This window comes from Atheta coriaria, unplaced genomic scaffold (genome assembly GCF_025399875.1).
Source record: "Atheta coriaria isolate IRGN ID8LTWV9N9 unplaced genomic scaffold, Caltech_Dcor_3.1 hic_scaffold_3_pilon, whole genome shotgun sequence".
NCBI lineage: Eukaryota > Metazoa > Arthropoda > Insecta > Coleoptera > Staphylinidae > Dalotia > Dalotia coriaria.
Window position 1 is genome coordinate 1,855,708 of NW_027045445.1, and position 26,514 is coordinate 1,882,221.

At 33.1% G+C, this 26,514-nt stretch overlaps 5 protein-coding genes and 1 long non-coding RNA gene across 7 annotated transcripts; 4 read left to right on the top strand and 2 right to left on the bottom strand.

The window, feature by feature from the left end:
* Positions 1–1,826: 1,826 nt before the first annotated feature.
* Osi17 (DUF1676 domain-containing protein Osi17) lies at positions 1,827–12,011 on the top strand. Its single transcript, XM_065299497.1, has 6 exons — positions 1,827–3,698; positions 4,497–4,911; positions 4,994–5,210; positions 8,665–8,910; positions 9,077–9,450; positions 11,037–12,011. The coding sequence occupies exons 1-6, from the start codon at positions 3,113–3,115 to the stop codon at positions 11,173–11,175; spliced, it is 1,977 nt and encodes a 658-aa protein (XP_065155569.1). The 5' UTR covers positions 1,827–3,112; the 3' UTR covers positions 11,176–12,011.
* A 2,939-nt stretch (positions 12,012–14,950) lies between these two features.
* On the top strand, positions 14,951–15,773 carry Osi18 (DUF1676 domain-containing protein Osi18). The gene is made up of 2 exons (XM_065317310.1): positions 14,951–15,184; positions 15,249–15,773. Exons 1-2 carry the CDS (start codon positions 14,951–14,953, stop codon positions 15,771–15,773), a joined length of 759 nt encoding a protein of 252 aa, XP_065173382.1.
* Positions 15,774–16,639: 866 nt separating this feature from the next.
* On the top strand, positions 16,640–17,469 carry LOC135804328 (uncharacterized). The gene is made up of 2 exons (XM_065318160.1): positions 16,640–16,887; positions 16,948–17,469. The coding sequence occupies exons 1-2, from the start codon at positions 16,687–16,689 to the stop codon at positions 17,467–17,469; spliced, it is 723 nt and encodes a 240-aa protein (XP_065174232.1). The 5' UTR covers positions 16,640–16,686.
* Positions 17,470–18,635: 1,166 nt separating this feature from the next.
* On the top strand, positions 18,636–19,226 carry LOC135803643 (uncharacterized). The gene is made up of 2 exons (XM_065317311.1): positions 18,636–18,864; positions 18,916–19,226. The coding sequence occupies exons 1-2, from the start codon at positions 18,636–18,638 to the stop codon at positions 19,224–19,226; spliced, it is 540 nt and encodes a 179-aa protein (XP_065173383.1).
* A 537-nt stretch (positions 19,227–19,763) lies between these two features.
* Positions 19,764–21,075, bottom strand: LOC135804276 (uncharacterized). 2 transcript variants are annotated; one of them, XR_010551009.1, is made up of 4 exons: positions 20,734–21,075; positions 20,093–20,152; positions 19,914–20,025; positions 19,764–19,860 (listed from the first exon to the last, which is right to left on the bottom strand). It is a non-coding gene; the product is annotated as an uncharacterized lncRNA (long non-coding RNA). The 2 variants fall into 2 exon arrangements; XR_010551008.1 differs by lacking the exon at positions 20,734–21,075 and adding an exon at positions 20,215–20,284.
* A 197-nt stretch (positions 21,076–21,272) lies between these two features.
* On the bottom strand, positions 21,273–22,641 carry LOC135804277 (uncharacterized). Its single transcript, XM_065318098.1, has 4 exons — positions 22,568–22,641; positions 22,401–22,503; positions 22,101–22,212; positions 21,273–22,043 (listed from the first exon to the last, which is right to left on the bottom strand). Exons 1-4 carry the CDS (start codon positions 22,639–22,641, stop codon positions 21,670–21,672), a joined length of 663 nt encoding a protein of 220 aa, XP_065174170.1. The 3' UTR covers positions 21,273–21,669.
* Between the last annotated feature and the right edge of the window lie 3,873 nt (positions 22,642–26,514).

Here is a 26,514-nt window from a genome sequence, read left to right on the forward strand (position 1 = left end):
CAACATAAATTTCTTTTCAGTTTCTTTGCCGAGAAAGTACATCAACTGAAAAAATGGGATATCAGATTAAACTTACATAAATATAAAAATTACTTTCGCATGTTTAATACTTTAATTGCACATACTCACGCGAATTAGATGCTAAACACGCAAAAGTAAAGCTCGTTAAATTTTTCCGTTTAATAAGCTTATGTTCGTAATTAATATCATTCGAAGATTGAAGATGCGTGCATGAAAAGTGAAAAAGTGATGACTTTGGAAAGTTATCTGGAATTATTCTCTTGAGTCAAGCCCTAATTAATAGTAAAAGTAATAACCAAATGACTACTAACTATATTAGTTAGTACACACTTCACACGTACACTTTCAGCTTTAATTCAATAATTTATAGCATTTGAGCAGTGTTAAATCGATGTTTAACGTTGATTAGTTAATTAATTAAAAGTTTTCATCTGTTAATGCGGCTAGTTCTAGCCGTAAGCTGGTTTAACATTAAACTAGTCTACACATAGTCGCGTGTTAACTTAATTTATGGCTATTTTAATTTTTGTCTGCGCAAAATTTCTTCTTTTTAACAAATCATAAATAAAATTCACTTTTTAAAGCATTTATTCAGTTGTCAGGTTAGCTAACAGTAAAAACTTTACAACATATCCTTATTTAACAGTTGTCATTCACCGCATGACGGCAACTTGTTATACATAACCTCACTTCGCACCCGTGCGTCATAATTTCTTGTTGCTGGTTTTGGCATGTGCCAAATGTTCAACACGGATTGAACATACCCATATAAAACATGAAATGCATGAGTCGACTTAATAACACTGCGGTAACGAACATACATTATACATTGCAATGGTCATTATTCTAGTTAGATTTTGTGAAGATTTGGAGATTGTCGACGTACACCGAATTAAATTTGGTCTACATTCGTCGACCAAAATTAGGTATTCATTTTTTTTAAATGAGCCATTACGTCCATCGCTGAAGAAAAACAACAAAAAACTGACAAACGACAAATGTAACGAAACTAAAACAAAAAACGGTAACAAAGGCATGCAACCAAACGACAAATTGCAAAAAATCTTCAAGATAAATATCATTTCTCTTTGTATTTCTTTGAAAAAATAATCGTAATCGCATTATGTGTAATGTTATGTGCGTATAATGTGATGACATTAAATATGCCAACGACAAAAGTCAAGTTGACTTAAGTTTAGACCAGTCTAGTCGCAGTTAAGTCACATTTAAGTGGCGCACTGTAATAAGCGATGCAGTAATGAATTATAATTAATCAAATGTGATCATTGTTGTCTCATCTTGGCGTGTAATTTGTTTAAGTGTAACAAATTAAATTGTTATTAAATTAAACAACTTATAATTACAACCGAAACAATTGAATTGCACTAGGTGTAATATAATTGAATAATTCGAGCCAATTTTGTTTGTATTACACTGACCTAACATAAGACTAGTCATATTTAGAATAATACGCAGCAGGAAGATACGCACTACATAACTATGCAATAATTTTAATTTTTTATCAGGAATTTCTATGTTTTGTTGTTCTGCTATTTAAAAATGATAATTTTTATGCAGTAAATGATGATTTAACTATTTCCGGAAAGTTGTCATGCTTTCGAAGATCAAGATGGCGGAAAAAAAATGATGCCGAGCATGAATAACATGAATAATAAACAATTAACATGCCGCTCAGCGCCAGCGCTGTCCGAGACAACACGACCCATCGCAAATGCCTGCTGACCTTTTTTTCTATTCTCCAATTCAACAAATCTTCACATTAGATATTTTTTAAAGAGACTGCTATTCAAATTTGCTTGAATCGATTATCTCTAATATGCGCAATTATCGAATTCATGTGAAGATTTATCTACAATGCATACAAAGCATCAGAATTAACCGATGGTTTAAAGAAGATGGCGTCTATATTAAAACGCTGCCTCACCATGGGAACGCGAGTCTCTTGGTACGAGATTTCGTTTTTGTGTGTTTGGTCGGTTTCGTTTTTCGATTGTTCCGAGCGTTTGCGTTCGTGAATCGTTTCGATCGCCGGCTATTACAATCGTCGCCATGACCATGCTCGCGTGGTCATCTTCGTGTGTCGTATCGTTTCTTCGTCGCGCGGAGAGCAGCTAATGAGGACACCGTATATTGGTCAATGGTATTCGAGCACTTCGCATGCTCGCAATGAAATGCGGAGAAATGTGTATTGTATGTGTTAAAACGTAACAACGCATCGAATTTGTGGAAAAACCGAGTTGTTACACAGTTTGCTAAGCCAAAAACATAGAGTCTGTATTTTCAAATAACTGAAAGCTTCATGAATCGTCGTCGTAATCGATTGCATTCGATTGCATCAATTATATTATACAAGTTGTGTAATGTGCAAGTACTATACACTTGTAAGATTCTTCTCTTTTCACGTTACAGCCGCCATTGTTCGTCCACTTAACCTCTAATTCTTGTGTCATCAATCGCAGTGCATCTCGTAACTGCACGTACAGACCTACAAACTTGCCGATTCACCACAGTACAATGCTGAATAAAAAGCAGAAATTTATTGTCGAATTGTTTGTGAACTTGCATTTGACAAAAACAAAATTACTTCTATTTATAACCTCTAGTTGATATACTACCATGTGGCGCCATCTGGTGTGATAAATATTTAAATTGCTTAGAAATAATTTTAATTATATCTAGGGTCCGGTCCTGATGTACGGTGCGGTTTTACATTCGCTTCGTAGGCTTCAGTAAGCTCTCTGCCCGGTGTTTTCGGCGAGTCGGTGTACGCCGGTGTTGCTTTCTTCGATGCACGTCTCGCGAGTAGGGAGAAGTGTGTCGAGAAATGATAAGTGTCTGCGGCGCGCAGCCGCCGCTTCTCTATTCACGTGCTGCGGCTCGTCGAGAGTGGTTGCGTACGCGTTCTTCGACTTCATCGCGCCTTTTTAAAATATTGTTCCGGGCGAGTGTGAGTGGTGTGTGCGTACGTGCCGTGTGCCGTGTATTATGCCCTGATTAACGCAACGATGTAAAATAACCAAAGTGACTGGATTAACATCAAAGAACATCCGCCAAACACCGAAAAGTAACCATGTTAGAACTTAGAAGATTAGTGATGTTTGCCGTTCTAGGACTGTCGATGGTGATATTAATACCGGGCATTATTGCATCGCCATCGATAGAAACCTCCCCAGATGATAATTCTCTGTGGAGGAGTATAAGTAATTGCAAGGATATGTCCTTGGACTGTATGAAACAGGAGTTTGTTTCCTATTTGAATAATGTATTTAATAGTCAGAATGTGCGCGTGGCGTCGTTTCTTAATTTTCGGAAAAACGACATTGATTATAGTGCCTGGCGTAGTGCTACAAGTAAAAACAAGAGTGAACCAAATAGCGGCGGAGAAGATGCCGATGATGAACTTGAAGGGACATCAGCAAGGGCAGCAAACCCTTTAGAGGAAGTGACTAAATCAGTGCAGGACAAAATCAAAGAGTTCTTCGTCACGCATGACGTCCAACTTGCACTGCCGGAATTTGTGGCAGAAGGAGCTTCGGTACGCATCTCGCCTAGGGCCTTCCAAGATGGCGGCGCTCTTATCAAATTGGATTTAACCGGCGAGGCTGAGGAACGCTCGTCTTCTGTGGGCACACCACGTATCTTCTTTAAAAAAATCAGTGAGTATTTCCTGGTGGTCGAATTGCTCGAATTCATATATGACACACTTTCACGTGTATAAAAAAGTCAATCGGCACTTCTCCGCATGATACGCCGCTGTCAATTTGAAAAAATTGGGACAAAAAATGTACCAAAAACTTGCATGCATATATTTATTCACGTAAACATTAAAAGCCGTTAGGTCTGTACGAATGTAAATTAAGTAATTATTCTGAACATACTGTATATTATTTTATGCGCTTTTATGTTTGATGATGGATTGGAAGCCATGTTATTAATGTTCTTAAAAGCGCGATTTAATCGTGCGGCAGTTGTAAATATTTCGGTGTATAACGGGTTTTAGTTGATTAAAAAAAAATGGCCGCATCTTCAGGTTGCAATTTTTATAGAATTGGAGAACCATATTCGAAAGGCAGGGAACTGTATAGCTTTTTTGCTGTTTGCATTTTTTGTTCGCTCACCCAGTGCCCGAGATATTGCAATTTCAAGTCTGCACTTGACCGGAAATCAGTGTTATAATAGGAAACTATTAATTACTATATAATATACCTATAATAACAAAAAAATAAATTCGGGTAATTTTTGCATATGGGCCGGATGATGAAATATAGTCGCTATAATTTTGACAGCTTAAACAGGAAGTTCTCTATTATCTCTTAAATTATTCAAAATAAACAAAAAACTTTTAGCAAAAAACTTTTGTATAAAAAACTGCTTAATGCACTTGGGAAGTTTGTTGCACTGAATTTGTTCATGAATTCGTGTGTGACATTAGTTTTTGTTTCTTTTTATTATAGAGAAGTTCATCGGCGAGCGCCTAATGTGGGCCCTGGCGGCCCTCGTGCTCGTTGTCAAGCTGCTCAGTTTGAAATTCATGTTCTTTCTGCCAGTTATCATGGGCGTGGCCGCCGCCAAGAAGCTGCTGCTCAAAGTCATCCTCTTCGTGTTTCCTTTCTTGGGCCATCTCTTCAAACTGTGCCCGTACTACTCGCCCACCAAATATCACCACCACCATCATCAGATCTCGCACTTGCACCACCTTCCGCCACATTTGCACGATATACACGCCGGTGGCATTGAGTTAGATCATCCGCCGCCAGGGTGGAGTGAGAGTGATCACGACCATCATCCCCATCATCATCTAGATAGTCATGGTGAATACGCTGAGGATTTAGGATATTATACTGATGGACCTGCTTTTGGTGCTCAAGAGTAAGTTTAATCAAATATTTAATGAAAATAAAGGTTAAAATTGGTTTTAAACAAATTAAAATATTGTTTTTATTATTTTAAGAATTGGATTACGCAGAAAGCAACAAGCTGCTCAAATTGACGAAGATGATCCGTACCCAAGTCAAGCCCAACCAGGGTATTCAGGATATCCGAAAGACATAAAGCCTTATCTACCAAAACCCGCGCCTGTTCCCAAAGGCCCCACAAAAATTAAGGCTGGACCTATCAGCGCCGCAGAAATAGAAAACATGGTTCTCAAGGCAGAGAAAGAAGCCATGGTAAGTACTCTTTTAATAAATCTATTAAAGTATTTTTTAAAATAAGAAAACGTATTTAAATGATTATTTAAAATACACTTAAGTAATTTTGAAGTGAATTACCGGCCACTTCCTATATTAGTATTAGTTGGCTTGTTGCGTGTTTGCGTCACGTTGTTTGCATTGGGGAATTAAACCTAGCGTTGGAATATGTTTAAATAAGCGATTATTATCGGAACGCGAGAATGAGAGTATAATGTAGGTTAGTTCAACGCGCCGCACGTAAGTGAAGAGTTGAAAGCGTGCGCGGTTCGTACGCGGCCATTGCCAATGCCAAACACCATCGCCATCCACTTTAAATATCAGTCAACACGGACAACTATATTGGCATTGGTATTGAAATTAGCGATGACATTCCTTCCGTGTTTACACAAATTTCACCGGACATATTTTTCTATTTTGTGACTCACCTAATTACTCTTTCTTTGCCAGAGGTGCCATTTTTAATATTTTTAACAATTTCAAATCTTGTCAAAATATTTGACTGATTTTTAACTATAAGGTTAATCTACTAAATTTTATGTGTAGCAGAGGAGTTGAGGCGTTGTATAATCGAGAGTAGTCCAACAACTCCTAGATTTTTATTACACTTTACTTTTTCTAGTTCGTTCTTACTTGTTTCTCAATCTTGATCTTGATATTTCTTACTGTTGCTTGTTCTAACTTTAGTTGTATTCATTCCGTGATTCTGGTTTCTTGTAATACTCAACAACTCACTGATTTTACTTCTTTTTGCTCTTACTGTGAGCACGGTGAGTTAATTTCTGCGCTTTTATTACACCGGACTTCTGGCTTGACTTCCAACTTATTTTGCTCTTAATTTCAATGATCGTGGAGCCTAAGGTTGATTGTGATTAACATAAAAATAAAGCACTAACACAGAATCAATGTGCATGTTGTTCTCTTTTTACTGCACTCAAATAAACTTAAATTATTTAGAATTAACTTAACTTGATATAACTATACTTAAATAAAAAGAATATTATTCTTCTTTCGGTTTTGATTGCTTTGATTGCTTTTATTGGGTTTATGATTGAAGTAAGAGGAAGTTAGAGTAGTTAAAGTTTGATTTTAAAATTATTGCAAATTATCGACTGCAATTTTATTTTCGTTCGCACGGTAAAAGCGCAAACATGCATACAAGCACAGAAGCACATCGGACACATGGTATAAACTAGGTCAGCCGGCACTTGCACACTTTGGCTAAAACTTCATTATCACCAATTTGGTAATTCAGCCAAAAAGTAAAATAGATAATTTATCTAGTAAACTCATTTTTTACCATGAATGGCTGGATGAACTTTTACAATATGGTCATTACCGGAAGTACAATAGAATAGAATTTAAGTGCAGGAAATAAATAAAAGATTTCTTTTATAGGCTTTGTTATCTTTGAGGTTTATTGGTCAAGTGGTTCTAACCTTATTTCAAAAATTAATTATTATGCATTTGTTTAATAATTAAGTTGCTAGTCATTAAATATAACCAAAATGCCAAGTTTTTTTAACGTTGTTCTAATAATCTAAAATGTTAATTAGTCACTAACTAACATATAAAATCAATAGCATTATATTGTTATAAAACTTTCTATTTTGGTTCTTCGAAATAGTTGAATTGAATATTTAATCACATTTAATCAGATTATAAATAAGAATTGTTATTGTCATCATTTTTTAGATGTCCTGACACACTTATCTGTATTTTAATTATATTTATTAGATATTTGGAGAGTTTCAAATGTCTAGATAATTCATAATAACAATATCTTTGCAATAGCAATAATAAGAAACAATAATAGAAATAATTGACGTATTTAATTTGCATAGGTGCTCATAATTCATTCGGAAATGTCATTAAACATGTTAAGTGTCTAAGAATGATGTGAATGATGACGATTTTAATGATATCTGCATAAACAATAAATTATGACATTTAATTTTATTTTAAAGAATTATTTACAATGAAAGTCTGGAAACTAAAGGAAATGTTTTTGGTGAAAGTGTCAAAACTAGGAAGATATTTAGACGAATCACAATTTTTCAGAATCGTCATCATCCGTAACTTAAGTGACTCAAGTTAAACTGTTTCCGTTTCGTGTACCGACACTTTCTTCAAAATCGTTTGTCTTTGCTCGATTGATTTCATTTACTTTTCTACACATTCTTCACTTTAAACTTTGAGACATTCTAGTGGAGTGAAGTAGGCAATGAAGCATTAAAGTAGTAAAAGCGTAGGATGTGACATAAAAAGACGATGACACACAGGCCTATAGCAAGCCCAAACTAGAAACAATGTGGTAAAACAATGTTGTTTAATAGGGACGTCAAAAACAACTCAATTTGCAATTTAATTACATTTTAAAGCAAATATTTAGTAAAATACAGTTGTGAAAACTGTACAAACAAGGAAGAACAAGGAAATAGTTAAGTTTTATTGCTATTATCAATTTATGCAATCGGCCATGCATAACTTATGAAGATATAGATAGATGTTTATCATTTAACTGTCATATAATAACGAACCTGTGTTATTTGTTGATTATTGGATTTTCTTTACTAATTAAATTTATAATAATCTATATATATATATATATAAGAAAGTCGTGTTGGTTAACTCCATTATAACTAAAGAACGGCTAATCCAATTTAGCTAAAAATTGGTGGAGAGGTAGCTTAGGGCCAGGAGAAGGTAATAGGATACTTTTTGAAGTGAAAACTTTTCTAAAAAGGCACTAAACGACACTAAAAAGAGACAAACATATTTGCGTATATGGATTATCTTGCGGAAGAATAAGAGAACGCAAATACAAAGTTTTCTATTATCCCCGTCTCCTCTTTGTGCGATGCTTCGTAGCTTCCCCACTCAACATGCAGCGACCAAAACGATCAAGTCTTATCCGACAAAACCGTAATGCAACTAGGATTCGTAGGATTGCGAATGAAAGGACTGAAGAAGAACAAAAAATTGCACGTGAAAAGCGCCGTGTTAGTATGACTCGACTTTGTGCTTCTCAATCACATGCCGGGTCAGCTAGTTATAAATAGATTTTAGTACAATTTTTGTTTGAGAAACACAATCGACGTTATTTTATTAATAAAATAATGATTATTTACGATTATTTACTCTGTTAATTTCGCTGGGTTTTTGTTTTATCGCACTAATTATTTGCCATGCTATATGACTATTCCATTCTCTTGAATTGGAATATTTTTTATAATGGGGAGCTAATTAAGGAATTAAAAAGTAAAATTTTAAATTCACGCTCGGCGAAACGAAACGACACGACGATACCACAATTTTATCATTACAACAAATTTAAGAAAATCTAAACAGAAAAAACAGAAGTTATAATTAAAGTTGACGTTTTTATGCCATGTTTTGCAATAATTTCTAATGTTTTCTGTATTGTTTTTAGCTGAAAGCTCGTCTTCAAGCAGAACAAAAACGAGTCGAAGTGGAAAACAAGCGTTTACAGGATAAAATTAAAAATTCGCTAAAACTACAAGAAAAACTAAAAATTCAATCGATGGTAGCGAAACAAACATCAAAGATAGCCGCAGCATATCAACCGCCGCCACCACCCCCACAATCACAACCCGCTGCACAACAATTAATTCAACCGCACTACATCAGTTCGTATTTGCCGCAACAAGTTGTACCGGTAAGTACTATCATCTTAATGACATCATAAACGTTTTTCTCACATGATACAATAATATATTCAACATGATTGAATAAATATGCTAGTAATATGTAAGCAAGAGAAGAGATTTCTCCAATTAATTACCCATGTCATGCATAAACTCAACATGCGTGTGTATTTCTAGGCGCAGGCGATTTACGCACCCGTCGCACATCATCAACCCGTCTACAATAATCCCACGGTGCTATCAGCGATGCAAACGCAGTTACAAAACTCAGCGTTAAACACTAACACCAACTCTTTGAACTCATTGGGCACTTTTGGAAAACAAGCCAATAGCGCAAGTGGTAACAGTATGACTGGTGCTAATATGGCGGCAACCGGAAGTGGGAATACGTTCGATCCGTTCTACAGTCCGATTCTGCAAAAAATCGATAAGATATTTAACGAGTTGGTCATTCTGGACGAAACGTGCAGGGAGCGGCTTGTTTGCAACATGTACAGCGAACCGGAGAAGTACAGTCCTCACAGTAATCTTATTAGTGCCGAATTAAGCAGGTAAATTAAAAGTTTCTGTTTCTTGAACATTTTAAGGTTATATTTTAAAGTTCTTTGTTTTGTTTCCTTAAAAGGTTGCGATAATCTGTAACATTCTTGCGATTATTTCGCTTTCTTGCGTTTTAGCGTTTTATCAATTTGTCAGCGATTTTGTTTCCACTTTTTCTTGCATTTCTCTGCATTGTCAATCTTGTCACGATACTAACTACTTTTTACTTATCGTTTCTATAGTTTCACCTGGTATTCTACTTTTTTCTTCTTCGACTTCCTACTTTAGTTCATCGCCAATGTCAATTTCAACGCTAATTCAGTTCCGCCTAATCTTATTCAGTACTTGACTTTAACTTTCGTGCGACAGAAATAATGCAATGCTTTGGGAAACTGCAATTTGAGACATTGAAGCAATTCATTTATTAAAAATTATGCATTGTTCTTTTTGCGGGATTTAAGAAGCTCGTTCAATCTTTACAATAACTTAACGAGTTTACGGTTGCAATTTGAACAATATAATTTCGCGATGCAACGCACATGACCAGAAATTAGCACAGCGAATTAAGTTTCACCACAAATTCGGTTTTATTGTGTGCTTAATACATGCTTATTGTTTTATTCTTTAAGAGTAAAACATTTAATTAATGATCATATAAGAAGAAGATATAAAATTTATAATTAAATTACATATTTAACTGACTGAATGTTAAGCAGCTGCTTCATTTGTTGTCCTGTGCTTGACATAATAATTGTTAATTGATTACCAATGTGTCGGGACCTGTTCTTGTTTATATAATTAGCGTAAAATGAATGAGCGCTGCTCGCGTCGGAATGCAATCGACGTGCGTGCGTCGACAGCCGGCCAGACCAAGGCGAAGAAGGTCAAGTCGACGATGAAATTGACCCCGAAATTTATTTATACGACGCACACCTGACTGTTTCTTTTAATCGCTTTCGTTTTGCAAGAATGTCTTCCTCATAAACAATAAAAACCAACAATGACAATGTTTTAGGAATAAAATTTACATGGCGGCATTTGATGAAACAAATGACATTTTCAAAAGGACAATATTTATGATCTCGCATGAAAATATAAAGAAAATCTTTTAGTTTTGATGTTTTATGTTAATGTTTAGGTTTTTTATACGGTGAAATGGTAATTCCGATATATTTTGAGAAAGTTTACGAATTCCTCGCGTTGTATTCAAATTTCGTGACGTTGCTTGAAAATTTAACGGTGTTAATGGCGACCGAGTTGAATTTCATGCGTGAGCTGAATTGCATCATAAAATTCGCGGTCGAAATTTTGGGATTTCACAAACTCCTACTTCAAAAATTTTTGCTTACGTGGGTACAAGAAAGAGGCAAAATACTTGTACATCGTCGGTCGACTTTGACTTTCACATACTGCTGCTTTATTCCGAACAGCAGGCGAGCCGACACGCTGCTTCTTCCGGTCCGCTGCTCTATATTTCATTTCTCTGATCTTAATGCAATTCAATTTACTATAAACTGCAATATGTTCATTACAATTGTATCACACAGTTTTTACTTCACATTTTGTGACTGACTAATAATTATTTTTTTCTTTTTAGGGATGCAAGTGAATTACAAAAACCAACAACGAGTAATTTGGCCGTTATCCGCTTTTACAAATATGTGCAGGCTGCGAGAGATGGACAAGATAAACGCGCATGCGCTACGTTGTACCCGGCGTGCACACTGAGTCTATAATGTGGGCCCTCTGACGCCTAATAGCTTTGACAGTGCACACAGAATGGACGACAGACGAATGCATGTTGTCAACAGTCGATTGCCATAGTTATTGCATATACGAGTATAACAGTAACAAACCTCAAGACACCTATTTATTTATTTATTTATATATTTATTTATTTGTATTACTTCTTTAAGTAATTCTTATTCTTTAAAAATTGTATTACTTATTTAATTTATTACTGCAGACAAGTCAAGTAATCTAAACCTTGGCACTAAATTATGACAATTTAAATGTACTTATCTATGATAGTTTCTTTTTCTTGGGATTTATTTATTTATTTATTTATTTATTTAAATGTATAATAATATAGGAAGAAAATATTCTGTGACGGTATTATTAGGATAAATTGTATTCTAATTAGTTAGTCTTGTAAGTAATCGAATCAAATTGATAGTCACTAATGTAATAGAATGCCGCTCAAATCATAGTTACGAATACTTCACGTTAATGATTTCTGAGAGTTGTTTGAGTTAATTCTAGTTCGAATTGTAGCCGTGTATAGCTCGACGCCAGTTTTAAATATGGCGTCTATATAATGGCTAAATATACTAACTTAACTGTATCTAGTTACTACTGAACTAAAATAATTAATAAGTGAACAATAAAAGGAAATTGTGGATGTTTCACGTAGAAAGACAATGTGAAATGTCGGGAGCGAAAGTGTAAACGGTGAAAACATTATAAATACTGTTAATAAAACGAGATTGTTGTAAGTTGTAAATAAATTTTATATGTACGTGTACTTACTGTATTTTGGTGTGAATATAATTAAATAAATGTATTTGTGATAGTTTAAGTAATTATTTTTTTGAAAAAAAACGTGTCAACCTCAAATCTTCAAAGAATCTTAAAATTCCAGCAATATTCATATGTTCATTTTTTTCATTACAGTGAAGAATGTCTAACTAAAAAGGGGGGATTACAATCTCAACAATCAATTTAAGCACAAAATGACATTAAGATAAGGTAATTTAAATTAAGTCTTTTTTAAGATCTTGTAATAAAAAGTTTAAATTTTTCACTTTTATTTTTTTACACCTGAAATGATAAGAAAATTGAAAATCCTGTTTATTGTACTTTTCTTGAGATTCAGTAGAGGTAATAAAAAATAGCTTTCGGATTCGTATACAGGAAAATAATTTACATTAGCTACTTCTAAAAAGTTTTCATATTTCTACTATTATGTAATAATTGAAAATGGTCAATAACTTAACAACGATAATAATGATATCGAAACCAAACCAACATTTATGGATTCCTTGTAATATTTTATATCAGATTAGAAAGTTTCGTAAATATCAGAGAAGTGGTTCAATTTAGCCTGTATAGATTTTCAAGGGTAATTGGGGAAATATTGGTGTTATCGGAAAACTGACTGGATATCTTTCATCGCATTACAACACTGTATCGATTGACATTTTCCATTTTCTCTTAGCTTGAAATTTATTTTTTGAGCCAAGAAATAGTCAAGTGTAACTAACCTCTTGACAAATTTGATGAAGTTTTTGGTGAACTTCTAGAATCAAAAAATTGAATCTGTCATTTTATAAATCCTTATCGTGGCATGAAGAAAGTGCTGAAAATTTCTCTGAAACTTTTATAGTTTCCGAGAAAATCGCGTCGGAAAATCAGTTTTCACCATGTTAAAAATGCCAATTTTAAATTCTTGCCTTATGTAGAATGTTTTGCTGAATGCGACGTCGTTTTCCGTTTTTGATTATCTCTGTTAGTTTCAGAGATAAGCGGCATTTAAATGTTAATGAAAGTATACGTTTCACTTACGAGTAAATGCTTCTGGAAGGCAAACCGTGAGTACAAATGAATAAAGTTATTTTATAAGGTAATTTAAAATCTTTCTACACAATGGTTATATTAGTTTTGAAAGCTAAATAAAATCCCTTGATAAAATGTCCGGCGCCTCCGCCACATTTTAGTTAATTATTTGCAATCTTTTTAAAAATCAATATAATTAAGTTAATATTGCAGATTATGTAAGCAGACAATAATATAAATAAAATATTTTAGAATATTATTGTAACTAGACGTTAAAACTAATTTAAATAAAAATTTAAATTTGCACTGAAAGAAATTGAAAATTGTAATTATTATTAAAACGGTACGTCATAGAACAAAATTATATTAAAATAAGATATTCCAAATTACATGTACTACGATATTAAGTAATAAAGAAGTCAAATTTACAATTTTTATTTTTTGCGGAAGAAATGATGGAGAAATTGAATTATCCAGTTTTTTTCCGCTTTTCTTGAAAACGAATACAGTTAAATGAAAATGGTTTTCAGATTCATATGCAGGGAAGAATTTTACATTATGTAGTAATTTCAAATGTTTAGTTTTTTAGACTTACGCAATTAATGAAAACGGTCAATAATTCGTACACTAATTAATATATCGGAACAAAACCAATATTAATGGATTCTTGGCATGATTCTACACTATGTTAGATAGTTTCGTTAAATTCTGAAGGGTGGTTCAATTTGGTCTTTTTCAATTTTTATCTGTTTTTTCCGAAATATTGGTGATATTGGAAAACTAACCAGATATTTTTCATCGCATCGCAATTCTTTATCGATTGGCGTTTTCCATTTTTTGCTAGCTTAAAAAATAATTTTTTGACCTAAAAAGAGTTAAGTGAAACCTCTTGATACTTTTCGAGAGGTTTTGGTAAACTTGTCAGAATCAAAAAACTGAATCTGCCATTTTTTAGATTCTTGTTATGACATGAAGAAAATGCAAAAAGTTTGTTTGTAACATTTATGGTTTTCGAGGAAATCGCGTCGGAAAATTGCTTTTCACTATTTTCAAAATAAAAATTTTAAAATCTTATCTGATGTGAAATTTTATTGTGAGCCGAAATCCGTTTTCGGTTTCTGTTTATCTTTATTTGATGCTGAGATAATCGGTAATTAAATATGGTTGGAAGTTGACATTTCACTTCAAAGCATCTCTAGGGTAAAAATACAGTACACTACACAAATACAAATACAGTACAATACACAAAAAAATACAGCACTGTCTTTCGACCAAAAATATTTGAAACAAAAAAGTTCGGACCTGTCTTTCGACACAAAAAAAATTTAAATAAAAAAGTTCAATCCTGTCTTTCAGCCAAAAATATTTTTAACAAAAATGTTCGGCCCTGTCTTTCGAAACAAAAAAATGTAAACGAAAAAGTTCGACTCTGCCTTTCAGCCAAAAATATTTTTAACAAAAAAGTTTGGCCCTGTTTTTCGACACAAAAAAATTTTAAACGAAAAAGTTTGGCTCTGTCTTTCGACACAAAAAAGTTCGACCCTTTCTTTCGACCAAAAATATTTTAAACAAAAAAGTTTGGCTCTGTCTTTCGACATCAAAAATTTAAACAAAAAACTTCGGCCCTGTCTTTTGACACAAAATTAAATTTAAACCAGAGTTTTACTTTAATTTTCGATCTGAAAATGAAGGTCTGAATGGCTCTTCATTAATATATTTCCAATTAAGCATTCATATATCATATGTTCACCGTACAAGTAAAGTAAATTAGCTTACCGACACTTGGCGTTTCACCAAAGTTGATTGAAGTGTACCTACCATTATTTATGCCGGTCACGTCCACCCTCGATATTTCACATTTGGTTTCTATTTCCGTTAGGGTCTATATAAAACGCGCCCATGGCTGTCACAAACATCATTCTCTTTTCTTCAGGTTAACAATCAACAACACGCACGATGAACCACTTTATCATCGCGGCCATCTTGTTATGCGCTGCAGGAAACCTGCACGCTCAGACACGTTCCGCAGTAGACGTCGCCGTCGATGCTTACCACTCCTGCCTGAAGAATCTGGATATCAGCTGCGTTAAACCAAAGGCACTAGGATGGATGACAGCCGTTTCAAATGATGATGTGATCAACATTACTGACGATTTAGTAGTTGTCAGAAAAGATGGTGCACAGTCTGAAGTAAGATATCTTTTATATAATGAAGTAATTGATAAAGATTAATATAATCAATTTTATTCTAAAGGAACAACGTGGATCAGCTGACATTTTCGACTCCTTTGAGGACTTCTTACAGTCGCACACTCTTGTAGCCAAAGTACCTCAAATCCTCCGCGCTGATGGACCACTTGGATCCTTAGTACCACGTTCCTTCCAAGCTGAAGATCTGTCTGTTCCTCTTGCTGCCACTGGTAGGTCCAAAGTAGTAAAGAAGATTATTGTTCCGTTCCTTCTGGGATTGAAGTTCAAAACGGCAGTGTTGGTACCTCTTGCATTGGCTTTGATTGCATTGAAGACATGGAAGGCTCTGACATTGGGTCTTCTCTCAATGGTTCTCACCGCCGCGATGGTCATCTTCAAGTTTACCAAACCCAAGGTTGTTAACTACGAAGTCATCCACTACCCACACCACATTGACCATCACGATCATCACTTTGATCATGTTGAACATCATGTTGATCATGCTCCAGTTGCCACCGGTTGGGACCATGGTTATGGGCGTGAAATGGACGCACAAAACATCGCGTACAATGCTTATGCTCAAGCTTAAATCTGATTTGTTAAATGAATGTTGGAATATGTTGTTGATAAATTATTTATTTATTATTAATAAATTTATAAAATGAAAGTAAATTTTTTGAATTTATTCATTGTTTACATTCCTGATAAAAAAAATGGTTGTAAATTTGTATATATGTTAAATAACAATCAAGTTCTATTAAATTTAAGTAAAAAACAAACAATATTATAAATCTTTTAATTTATTACAAATAAAACCTATGTATTTCTTTAAAATTGTGAATATAAGTTATTTATTTACTAATTTTATGATTTATTTTCGGATATATTATAGTAAAATATAGTAATAAATGTTTAATAACTATTTGGATACATTATATCAAATAAATATAAATAAATATTAATATGCAATTCTGTTTAATTAATTAATTATTCTATTTTAATACAACATGATACATTGCGTTTCTAACCTCAACAACTAGCTATTTATGCATTCATTGACGTTCTTCTGTCGCTTGAAAATTCAAACAATGCAGTTGCTTTCGACAACCTTTCATTTTGACAATTTTGCAACTGTTTACAATACTATACGATATCAATATTAAAAAAATATCCGGCTATTCTAATCAAAATCCAAACTAAAAGGACCGGATTGGACCCACAAACCTAGTTCGTCCACGTTGAATGTCAATCGATACAAATTCCTTCTTCGCGATAAAACAATAGGCCGCCATTAGTATGCATCATAGAGAGACACGTGACGACGTGCGTGTGTCGCATGGTTCACTTTTTCATTCCTCATCGCCGGCCAGACCAATATGGCGTCTATTTCCGATCACGGTTGGTAATAAAAGCCAGGGGGGCGATTTGAAAGATATCAGTCGTCCAACAGCCGTCGATCAAAACGCGTCAGAGCAATAAAGAAAATATAATACCAGAATAAAATGTTCGGCAAAGTGTGCGCCGTTTTGGTGTTGGTGGCTTTTGTGGGAGCCACTCCTACCGGAAACTTCTGGAAGGGTACGTTTTTGGACTCTACCGTTGAGGAAATGAGGTCGCTTTGTGACAACGACGATGCGCTTGCTTGCATCAAATTTAAAGCAATGACATTCATCGATAATTTGTTCAATAAGGATAGTTTTAAGGTTTGTTTATAATTAACTAATAATATTATAGTTTTATTTTTAAAATTTGATATTTTATAGTTCACTGATGATGTGGAAGTTACACGTAACGCCCGCTCTAATGAAATCAACAGCGCTCGCAGCTCCGTCTCCACCTGGGAGGAACGCATTGAGAACTACATCCAGACTCACGATGTCACCTTCAAACTTCCTTTGGTTGACTCCAAAGTAACACTGGGTGCCCGCAACCTTGATCAAGATGAAGTTGATCTAAAAGTTAACTTTGGTGGTGAAGTTCAAGCCCGTAAATCCAAGTTGAAGAAGATCTTCATTCCCATCCTTGTATTTGTCTTGTTGAAAGCAATTACCTTGATTCCTCTGGCTATCGGTGTGCTTAGTTTGAAGGCATGGAACGCCCTTCAGCTTAGTTTCTTCTCGTTTGTTGTATCTGTCTCTCTAGCTGTCTTCCAGTTGTGCAAAAAGATTGCTGTTGATAACAGCCATCCACAGATTGCAGCCCACTCACCGTGGGAGGGTCATTATGCTGCCCGTGCTTTTGATGAAGCTGCACAACAGATGGCTTATTCCGCTTATTCTCAATAAGAGGATGATTCAGGCAGAATTAAGAAACAAATGTAAAGCAACATAAACAATATTTGATAATGATGAAAACTTATTGTTTTGTTTGCTGAGAAAGATGTTAACTATCAAAATTATGAAAGATTATTTATGATGATTCTATATTTATTTATTGCAAATATAAAATTAAAAAATATAAAAAACTGATATGTATTTTTACATTCCTACCTGATTTCTTATCACAATATTAATAGATATGTAGCAATTAATATTGAAACTTTAATTTAATTTAATTTTGAAGTTGTAAACTTAATTCTACTATTTTTCTGTGTGATTACTTTTTTTTGGTTTTAAATAAAGAAATGATCCTTCATAAACACATTCAATTATTTTTCTAAATAATGACCAAAAGCAAAAATACAAGCTTTATTTACCATAATTAAAAATTGGTTATTTTTGAACTGTTGTTTGCTTTAAAATTGCTCAAAATAATAGAGCAATTCATGTTTACAATTAACATTTGTTGAGGGATGTCCTGTAGTATTTTTTAACAGTGAAATACATACACATAATATAAATACATTGAAGTGGATTCTTAATTTACAATAAATTGTTTATTAAATACGATTTACAAATTGGAAAAATAAAAGGATTTAAAAAAATAATCTCAATGAAAAATGTGAAAAAAGGGGTCTAAGCATTTTTACCGATATTGCAATTATGAATGTCTCCGAAATTAAAGGGACAGAAATAAAAAGATTGAAATTCCTTAGTCTACAAGAATTTCTCTAAATACAGAATTTTTAAAACGCAGAGTCTCTTTTAGAACATTTTAATTATTAAAAAATTATGAAATTAGCAAATTTCTATGCCAAATAATTGCAAATTACCTACGATGACCTGTGCTCAATATACAACATTCTAGTTTACCCTTATATGTAACAAGTATATAAATATCATAACGTTACTTATATTGTACTTATATTCTTTAAATGAAATGAGACCCTAATTTAATTCATAACAAATTAGAATTCAGATTCCGTCATGGCGTACGCCATACGCGCAGTAACGTATTTAAACTTTCGTTTTTCGCGCATTATAAATACCGTTTGATAGTACAAATTGAAATTAGTGTGCAGTCAACAATCAAAGTGTCAACTAGTCAACACCTTTAATAAATAACTGTAAAGATGCTGAAAATTGTTCTTGCAATCACGCTGTGCGCGTGCATATCATACGCCACCCCAATCCAAACTCAACCGGATGGTACATCTTTGGAGGAAAACATTGCTCATTGGATTGAGAAGCAAGAGTTTGAAGTGGAATTACCCTATGTTGGATCAAGAGTGACATTGAACGCACGTAATCTGGTTGATGATGAGATGGACATTAAATTACAACTTTCATCTCAGCCTGAAGGTTTGAATGTGATTATTTAGTTAGAATTTAATTCTATTGCATTATTTTTAGCACGTAAATCCAAACTGAAGAAGATCTTCGCACCTATTTTGATCCTCGTTATCCTAAAGGCCATCACTTTGATCCCGTTGGCTTTAGGCTTGCTTGGTCTGAAGACGTGGAATGCAATTCAACTGTCCTTTGTAACCTTCATCGTATCCATTGGACTTGCAGTTTACGAAATGTGCAAGAAAATTGCCGCAGATCACGTGCATCCATTTGTCTCGCACACAGCAACGTGGCCTGCCGGCAGGGCAATGAATATGGACGATGACAAGATGGCTGATGCTCAATCGCTTGCCTACTCCTCTTACGCCAACTAGAGACATCTAGTGTTGCACTACACATTTACTGTCATCATTGATTTATTTATTTAATTTATGACTTATTATGAACATTGATCAAGATAATCTTGATGAATAAAGTTATTGAAATATAATTTTTTCTACTTCCACCTTTAAAGCGCCAGTTTTTCCACGGTTTTTAGACACGAAAAATGGTACTTTAAACACTGATGGCCAAGGCCGTGAGTAAAGTGCATCACGTGGCCCGTTTAATCACTTGATACTTAATATACTAATGTTTATAATTACGAATAGCGTTTAAATCTAATCAATTCTGCTGCAAATACTAATAAACTAACAAGTATACCACATAAGTAAATCATTAAACTGCCAACAATCCGACCAATGCTTAATGGCGTCGCTGGTGTAGCCATGCCTTCAATTTTTTCAATATCAATCGGAAAAGTTTTACTTCTGTCCATCTGTAGTGCTTGAGTTGTCCAGTGCTCAGTAAAACCATATTGAATCAACTGCAGCATTAATTTATTCGCTGATTCTAAATATGCAGAGTTTTTGGTCAGATGTGGAGTGGTAAATCTATCGAATAAATACTCGGACATTAGACGATGAGTTTTTAATACCGATTTGTTTTGATAGCGATCGACACTAAAACCTATAAATATATATTTTAAAAAATTGTTAATAAATAAGTATAATATCACATACATTCAGGAAATGTATAAGCATAGTAAGCGTGTTTTATGTTAGGTGCGTAAGATCTCATCAGTTTATTTTCTTTTTCAATTTCGATACGTTTGCTGAGTTTTCTGTTATCCAACTGCAATTAAAGTCAAATTTAAAAAATTAAAAGGTAATTTGATAATGTTGGGATCCGTAAAACTCACATTTGGATCTTTAGCAATCGGCTGTCCTGTGTGAGGATTGTGTCAATTTTCTTGTCATATCTGCAATTAATAATATTTAATATAACATTAACAATCACAAATTTAAACTGTTAAAAGTTTACAATGGTATAATGATATTGCTTGATAGTTTCGTGCAATATATTGATGTAAATAGAAAAAATGCAACGGCCATGACAATAAATCCACCCCTTAGATGAACGTAACAAAAATTGATGTCGTTTTTCATCGTTATCGAAATAGGTTGATTTATCATCAAAGCAAATACATCCAAAACATCAATGTTTCTTCTTAAACGCTTAAAATTCATAAGTTTTTTGCTGATTAGATAGAATAATGTTAATAATATAAAAGTTGTCAATATTAATAACCATATTAACCAAGCAAACAAATTAATATATGTAAACCAGCCAGTTAGCAGCCTAAAATCTTTAGTAGTTAGTTTATAGTTCATAATTTTAAAGTATGTTAACAACATTGGTTTAGGAGCCAAGATTCCAACACGTGATATCATAGCAGGCGCAATAAAATCAGCAAAAACATGCAAATCAAGACGAACGGATAATATGGCTGAAAATAAACAACAACATCAAAATAAAACATAATATTGATATTATACCTACAAAAAGCAATATCAACACTTCCATTATCAAGCATTTCAAACATATCCGGAATCAATATCCTCTTATGACTTGAATATGTGGTTAAATTAAAACGTTGAGCGTACATCTTCACAAACTCCCAGTATACACCAGTTTCCGTATAAGGATCAGTATATGGAATCATATATCCAGGAGCCAGTCTAAATATTGTACCGTTTCCGCCATTTGCAATCTTTTCCGGATATAAATTTATTCCAGTTTGTTGTGTTAATGTGTCATCTTTAAAATACCATGTATCTACAAGACTAATCTTGGAACCCAAGTGCGATTGATAATAAAACTCCACACAATTAAGTTCTTCATTTTTAATATTTATCATAGCCACTACAAAATTAGGAATTGAGCGAACAAAAAAACTATCAAAAATGATGTTCACTTCTTCTGAAACATGAGTTAATATTAAATATTTTCGTGTATTATATCGTGAATAACTGTCATTGTGCATAAACATTTCTAAATCCTCGAATGTATTCCATACATTCGAATGATAAATTATATAATTAAGGCATCGATCACGTGGATTTATTGAATTGAAATATGATGCGTCATTAAACAAATACATTGAGATATTATCAGTAGATAAGCTATTAAAATTAAATATATGAGCTGTGTTTTGACTAGAAATATTTTCATTTGTGATTATAACAAGACAATCATTAAAATATTGCTGCAAAATAGCAGAAAATATCAACTGAATCTTTGAAACATAAGACATCGTTACTGCGAAAAAACTGAACTAAATTAAATTCAACACTTTCAGGAATAATATTTGTATACCTGCTACTAATTAAAACTATCAATATTCATTTAATTATTTCCCCTTTCAATATTTCCTAAACACAAACATTTAAGTAACTAATGAAATTTCCTATTCATACACATACACATACAATATGTTCAACGATTCTTAAAATACTTAACTGTTATCAATTCTACTATAAACACAATCATGCTAATGAGTATACCAATCAAATAAAGCATGAAACTTCCAATAATTCGACTGACTGTTAATGGCGTCGCTGGCGTAGCCATGCTTTCTATCTTTTCAATGTCAACCGGAAACGACATACCCTTGTCCATGCGCAACAAATTTGGCCTCCAGTACTCAATAAATCCGTGCTGAACCACGCGCATCATTAATTTGTTTGCCGATTCCAAATACGGCGAGTTTTTCATCAAATATGGCGTGGTTAGTCTGTCGTACAAGTATTCGGTCATCAAACGGTGCGTTTTGAGGACCGACTCATTTTGAAAACGATCAAGACTAAACACTACGGATTAATAACAATTATATTTACGATTAAACAAAAATTATAATAAACACATACTTTTAGGAAATGTATAAGCAAAGTAGGCATGTTCCCTGCTTGGTACATAACCTTTCATTAATATTTCTTCAGGAACGTACTCAACTCGTTTACTAATTATTCTATAATTAACCTGGAACAAATGTTTATCAAGATTATTTCGTGCAACATTTTGACTTATAAAGATTTTAAAATTGAGGGAATTTTTAGTCCATTTGTACTCGATTCATCAATAAACTCGACTAAAACTTCCTTCAATTTTAAAATCTTTATAAATGTTTATCATTTATTGCATTTTTATAAAATCATACTCGTACGTACATTCGAATCCGCGATAATTGGGCGTCCTGTATATGGATCATCTGTTAGAATACTTAATCCACTTTCTGCCAAATCAGATAGTGAATCGATTTTTTTATCATATCTACAATAAAATATATCATTATTTATAAAAATAATTTCAATAATGAAATATTTATACCACTTACAATGGTATTATAATATTGCTGGATAACTTTGTGCAATACATTATTGAAAATTGTATAGCAGCAAATGCCACCATCAAAAATCCAATCCAAAGATGAGCACTATTAAAAATACTAATACAATTTTTCTTTGGGAATGGAATTGGTTGATTTAACATTAAACCAAACAAACGCAATGTTTGAATGTTCCATTTTGCTTGCCCATGGTTAATAAGTTTGTTGTGAAGTAGAAAGAATAGTGATAGTAATATAAATGTAATAAACATTAAGAACCATATGCAATACGTAAACAAGTTTAAATATGTGTACCATCCATTAATTAACCTAAAAGTATATTAATTAATACTATAATTTATTTTTTTCCTTAAATATTGTCTAATTACTGTGGTTTAGGAGCCAAAATTCCAATACGTGATATCATAGATGGTGAAACAAAGTCCGCAAATGTGTAAGAGTCATATCGAAGGGTCAACATTGCTGAAATGCAATGAAAGTGATAAACACTTTAATGATTATATGATAATAAATTAAGTTAATACGTACAGAAGGCAAAGTCTATCTCTCGTTCCGCTAGCATATCAAACATATCGGGTACTAGGGTTCTTGTTTTATTTGTGACGATAGTTAAATTAAAAAGTTCAACATACGTCTTTAGAAACTCCCAGATTACTCCTGTTTTTGTATATGGATTTGTATATGGAATCATGTATCCAGCTCCAATTCTAAATAAAGTTCCTTGTGCGCCATTTGCAATCTTCTCTGGAAATAAATCTGCTTCTTTTTGTTTTATTAAAATTCCATCTCGAAAGTACCATTCATCTACTATAGTAACATCAGAACCCAAATATGATTGATAATAAAATTTAACACGATCAAATTTAATATTTTGAATTGCTATCGAAGCTACCACAAAGTTGGGAATTACTCGAACAAAAGATGATGCAAATATTTCTTCAACTTCTTTTTCTGTATGTGCTATTATTAAGTATTTCCGTGTGTTATACCGTGAATAGCTATCATTATAAACAAATACTTCTAAATCCTCGAAGGTTTGAACAATATTCGAATGATAAATAATATAATTAAGACATCTATCACGTGGGTTTATTTCATTGAAATATTCTGCATCAGTAAAGTAATACATTGATATGTAATCAGAAGTTAAGTTGTGAAGAGTAAACAAATCAAATGTTTGACTATTATCTGTTTCATTCCATTGAATTTTTTGATTAGCGATTACTACAATACAATCGTCGAAATACTCCTGCAAAATAGCCGAAAATAACACTTGTAGTAAAACAATGAGTGACATGTTAATAGTTTATGTTAGGAAATACACTAAAGTAAACTTTTTCATTTCCTACATTGTTCTGTCCATAAATATTTCCATTCAATTGAAATGTTGTTTATTGACTTTATTAAGTAATTATAACTAACGATAAACAAGTGTTATTTGTGACTTAATAACTGCATATATAATGTGTTAACCACGTTTATAAACTGTAAATTTAATTAATTCAGCAAAAAACACAATCGAACTAATTAGTATACCAAAAGAGTAAATCATCAAGCTGCCCACAATTTGACCGATACTTAATGGCGTCGCAGGGGTGGCCATCTTTTCAATCTTTTCAATGTCACGAGGGAATGTTTCACGTTTGCTCAAAAGCAATGATTTTGATGTCCAGTGCTCTATAAAACCATGCTGAATTACACGAAGCATAAATGAGTTTGCAGATTCTAGATATGGTGAATTTTTCGTCAAATATGGCGCTGTTGGTGTGTCATACAAGGGCTCAGCCATTAGACGGTGAGTTTTGAAAATTGACGCGTTTTGAAAATGGTTAATAATAATCTCTATATGAAAGAAATATGAATAAGTTTAAAATGATGAGAAATAGTGTATCTCTATTTTATACCTTTTGTAAAAACATAAGCAAAATAAGCATGATTTTCACTGGTTACATAACTCCGTTTCAGAGTTTCTTCATTACAGTATTTAACACGTTTGAAGAGTAATCTGTGTACCATCTATAATTTGCATATGCATTAAGTTTTGCCTGGTTTGATTGCATTAAACTCACGTTTGGGTCTTTAGATATGGGTTCGGGTGTTATTGGATCATCTGTAATCAGGAAAACGTCACTTTCGGCCAATCCTGATATTGTATCAAGTTTTTTGTCATATCTGAAAGCTTACAATTAAAACTTATGTTTGCATTACAGTTTCTGTTAACTTACAGTGGTATAATGATATTGCTTGATAGTTTGGTGCAATAAATTGATGTATAAAGTAAGCATGTTAATGTTAACACAATAAAACCGAACCGTAAGTGAACGCTATCAAAATGACGATTATTGGCAACATTAATTGCGATCGGTTGATTGGTCATTAAACCAAAGACGTCCAAAGCATCAATTTTTCTTCTTGTAAATTTACAGTTTAGTAGTTTATTGCTTAGTAGATAAAATATAGAAAATAATATAATTGTCGCAAATATTAGTAGCCAAATTAACCAGGTAAACAAGTTTATGTACGTAAACCACCCATTTAATAATCTAAAATTGTAATTTAGAAAAATAATAAACTTTACATAAATAAAATAATAACATTTTAATTACTTTGGTTTCGGCGCCAATATTCCAATCCTCGTTGTGAATGGAGGCGTGACAAAATCAGCAATTTCATATCTATCAAGACGAACCATGTACGCGGCTATAAAATTATTATTCAAGTCTCGATTGTTTTACTTCATAATAAAACATGATAATTACCGAAACCGAAATCTAAAGATCCATTCCATAACATTTTAAAGACATCTTGGACAAACGTTCTTTTTTGACACATAACCACTGTTAAATTAAATCGACGTACATATAACCTCATAAATTCCCAGTAAGTACCTTGTTGATTATAAGGATCTGAAAATGGAACCAGATAACCTGAACCAACTCGAAATATTGTTCCGTGTGCGCCATTTGCTATCTTTTCCGGGTATAAATCCACACCATTTTGTCTTTTGATAGTATTATTCTGAAAATACCAGTTATCTAAAAGGGAAATCTTAGAGCCCAAGTACGCTTGATTGTAAAACTCAAAACTTTCGATTTGATCATCTTGTATTTTTATTAGGGCAACCACTATATTTGGTATTGAACGCACTAAAGTATTTTTAAAGATGTCGTCAACGTATTTAATGGAAAAGGTTAGAAATAAGTACTTTCGATTATTATACCTCGAAGAATTGTCATGTTGTATGAATTTTTCAATATTCTGAAATGTTTCAATCAGATCCTCATGAAAAATAATGTAATTCAAACATCGGCCTCTTGGATTTATTTGTACAAAGTATTTAGCATCGTCAAATAAATAAACAGGGATGTTATTAAAAGATAAATCAAAAATATCTTCCTGAATAGCAGATTTATTTATTTGTACGTGTTTATTTGCGATTATTACAAGACAACCTTCAAAGTTTTGGTGCAAAATTGTTGAAACCAACATCTGAATAATATAAACAATCGACATGTTACTAGTAAAAGTGAAGCACACGAACTAAAACTAATTGATCCTATTCATAACCATTAGTACGAGTATATGAGTATTTGAGTATACTAATCAACACGTGTTTTAATTAAGTTTTGTTTATAAAACTCCTATTATATTTTGTATTAATACAGTGTGGTTATATATTTATTTGCATTCCTTCGGAAAATAATTAATTCAGTTCCGAATGCAACCATGCTAACAAATATTCCAAACCAGTAAATCATCAAACTTCCTAAGATTCGACTGATGCTTAATGGCGATGCTGGAACCGCCATATTTTCGATCTTTTCAATGTCAAGCATAAATGTGATGTGCTTGTCTGATAGTAACGATTTTGTCGTCCAATAATCGATGAAACCATGCTGGATTACACGTAACATCAATGAATTTGCCGATTCTAA

Excerpts from the sequence above, each read along its gene's own strand:
- Osi17 (XM_065299497.1), top strand. The coding sequence starts at position 3,113 with ATGTTAGAACTTAGAAGATTAGTGATGTTTGCCGTTCTAGGACTGTCG. Across the intron at positions 4,912-4,993 it reads CCTGCTTTTGGTGCTCAAGA|AATTGGATTACGCAGAAAGC; the intron begins GTAAGTTTAATC and ends TATTATTTTAAG. Across the intron at positions 5,211-8,664 it reads AGGCAGAGAAAGAAGCCATG|CTGAAAGCTCGTCTTCAAGC; the intron begins GTAAGTACTCTT and ends TATTGTTTTTAG.
- Osi18 (XM_065317310.1), top strand. The coding sequence starts at position 14,951 with ATGAACCACTTTATCATCGCGGCCATCTTGTTATGCGCTGCAGGAAAC. Across the intron at positions 15,185-15,248 it reads AAGATGGTGCACAGTCTGAA|GAACAACGTGGATCAGCTGA; the intron begins GTAAGATATCTT and ends TTTATTCTAAAG.
- LOC135804328 (XM_065318160.1), top strand. The coding sequence starts at position 16,687 with ATGTTCGGCAAAGTGTGCGCCGTTTTGGTGTTGGTGGCTTTTGTGGGA. Across the intron at positions 16,888-16,947 it reads TCAATAAGGATAGTTTTAAG|TTCACTGATGATGTGGAAGT; the intron begins GTTTGTTTATAA and ends GATATTTTATAG.
- LOC135803643 (XM_065317311.1), top strand. The coding sequence starts at position 18,636 with ATGCTGAAAATTGTTCTTGCAATCACGCTGTGCGCGTGCATATCATAC. Across the intron at positions 18,865-18,915 it reads ACTTTCATCTCAGCCTGAAG|CACGTAAATCCAAACTGAAG; the intron begins GTTTGAATGTGA and ends CATTATTTTTAG.
- LOC135804277 (XM_065318098.1), bottom strand. The coding sequence starts at position 22,641 with ATGGTGGCATTTGCTGCTATACAATTTTCAATAATGTATTGCACAAAG. Across the intron at positions 22,213-22,400 it reads CAATTATCGCGGATTCGAAT|GTTAATTATAGAATAATTAG; the intron begins GTACGTACGAGT and ends CATTTGTTCCAG. Across the intron at positions 22,044-22,100 it reads TGCTTATACATTTCCTAAAA|TGTTTAGTCTTGATCGTTTT; the intron begins GTATGTGTTTAT and ends ATTAATCCGTAG.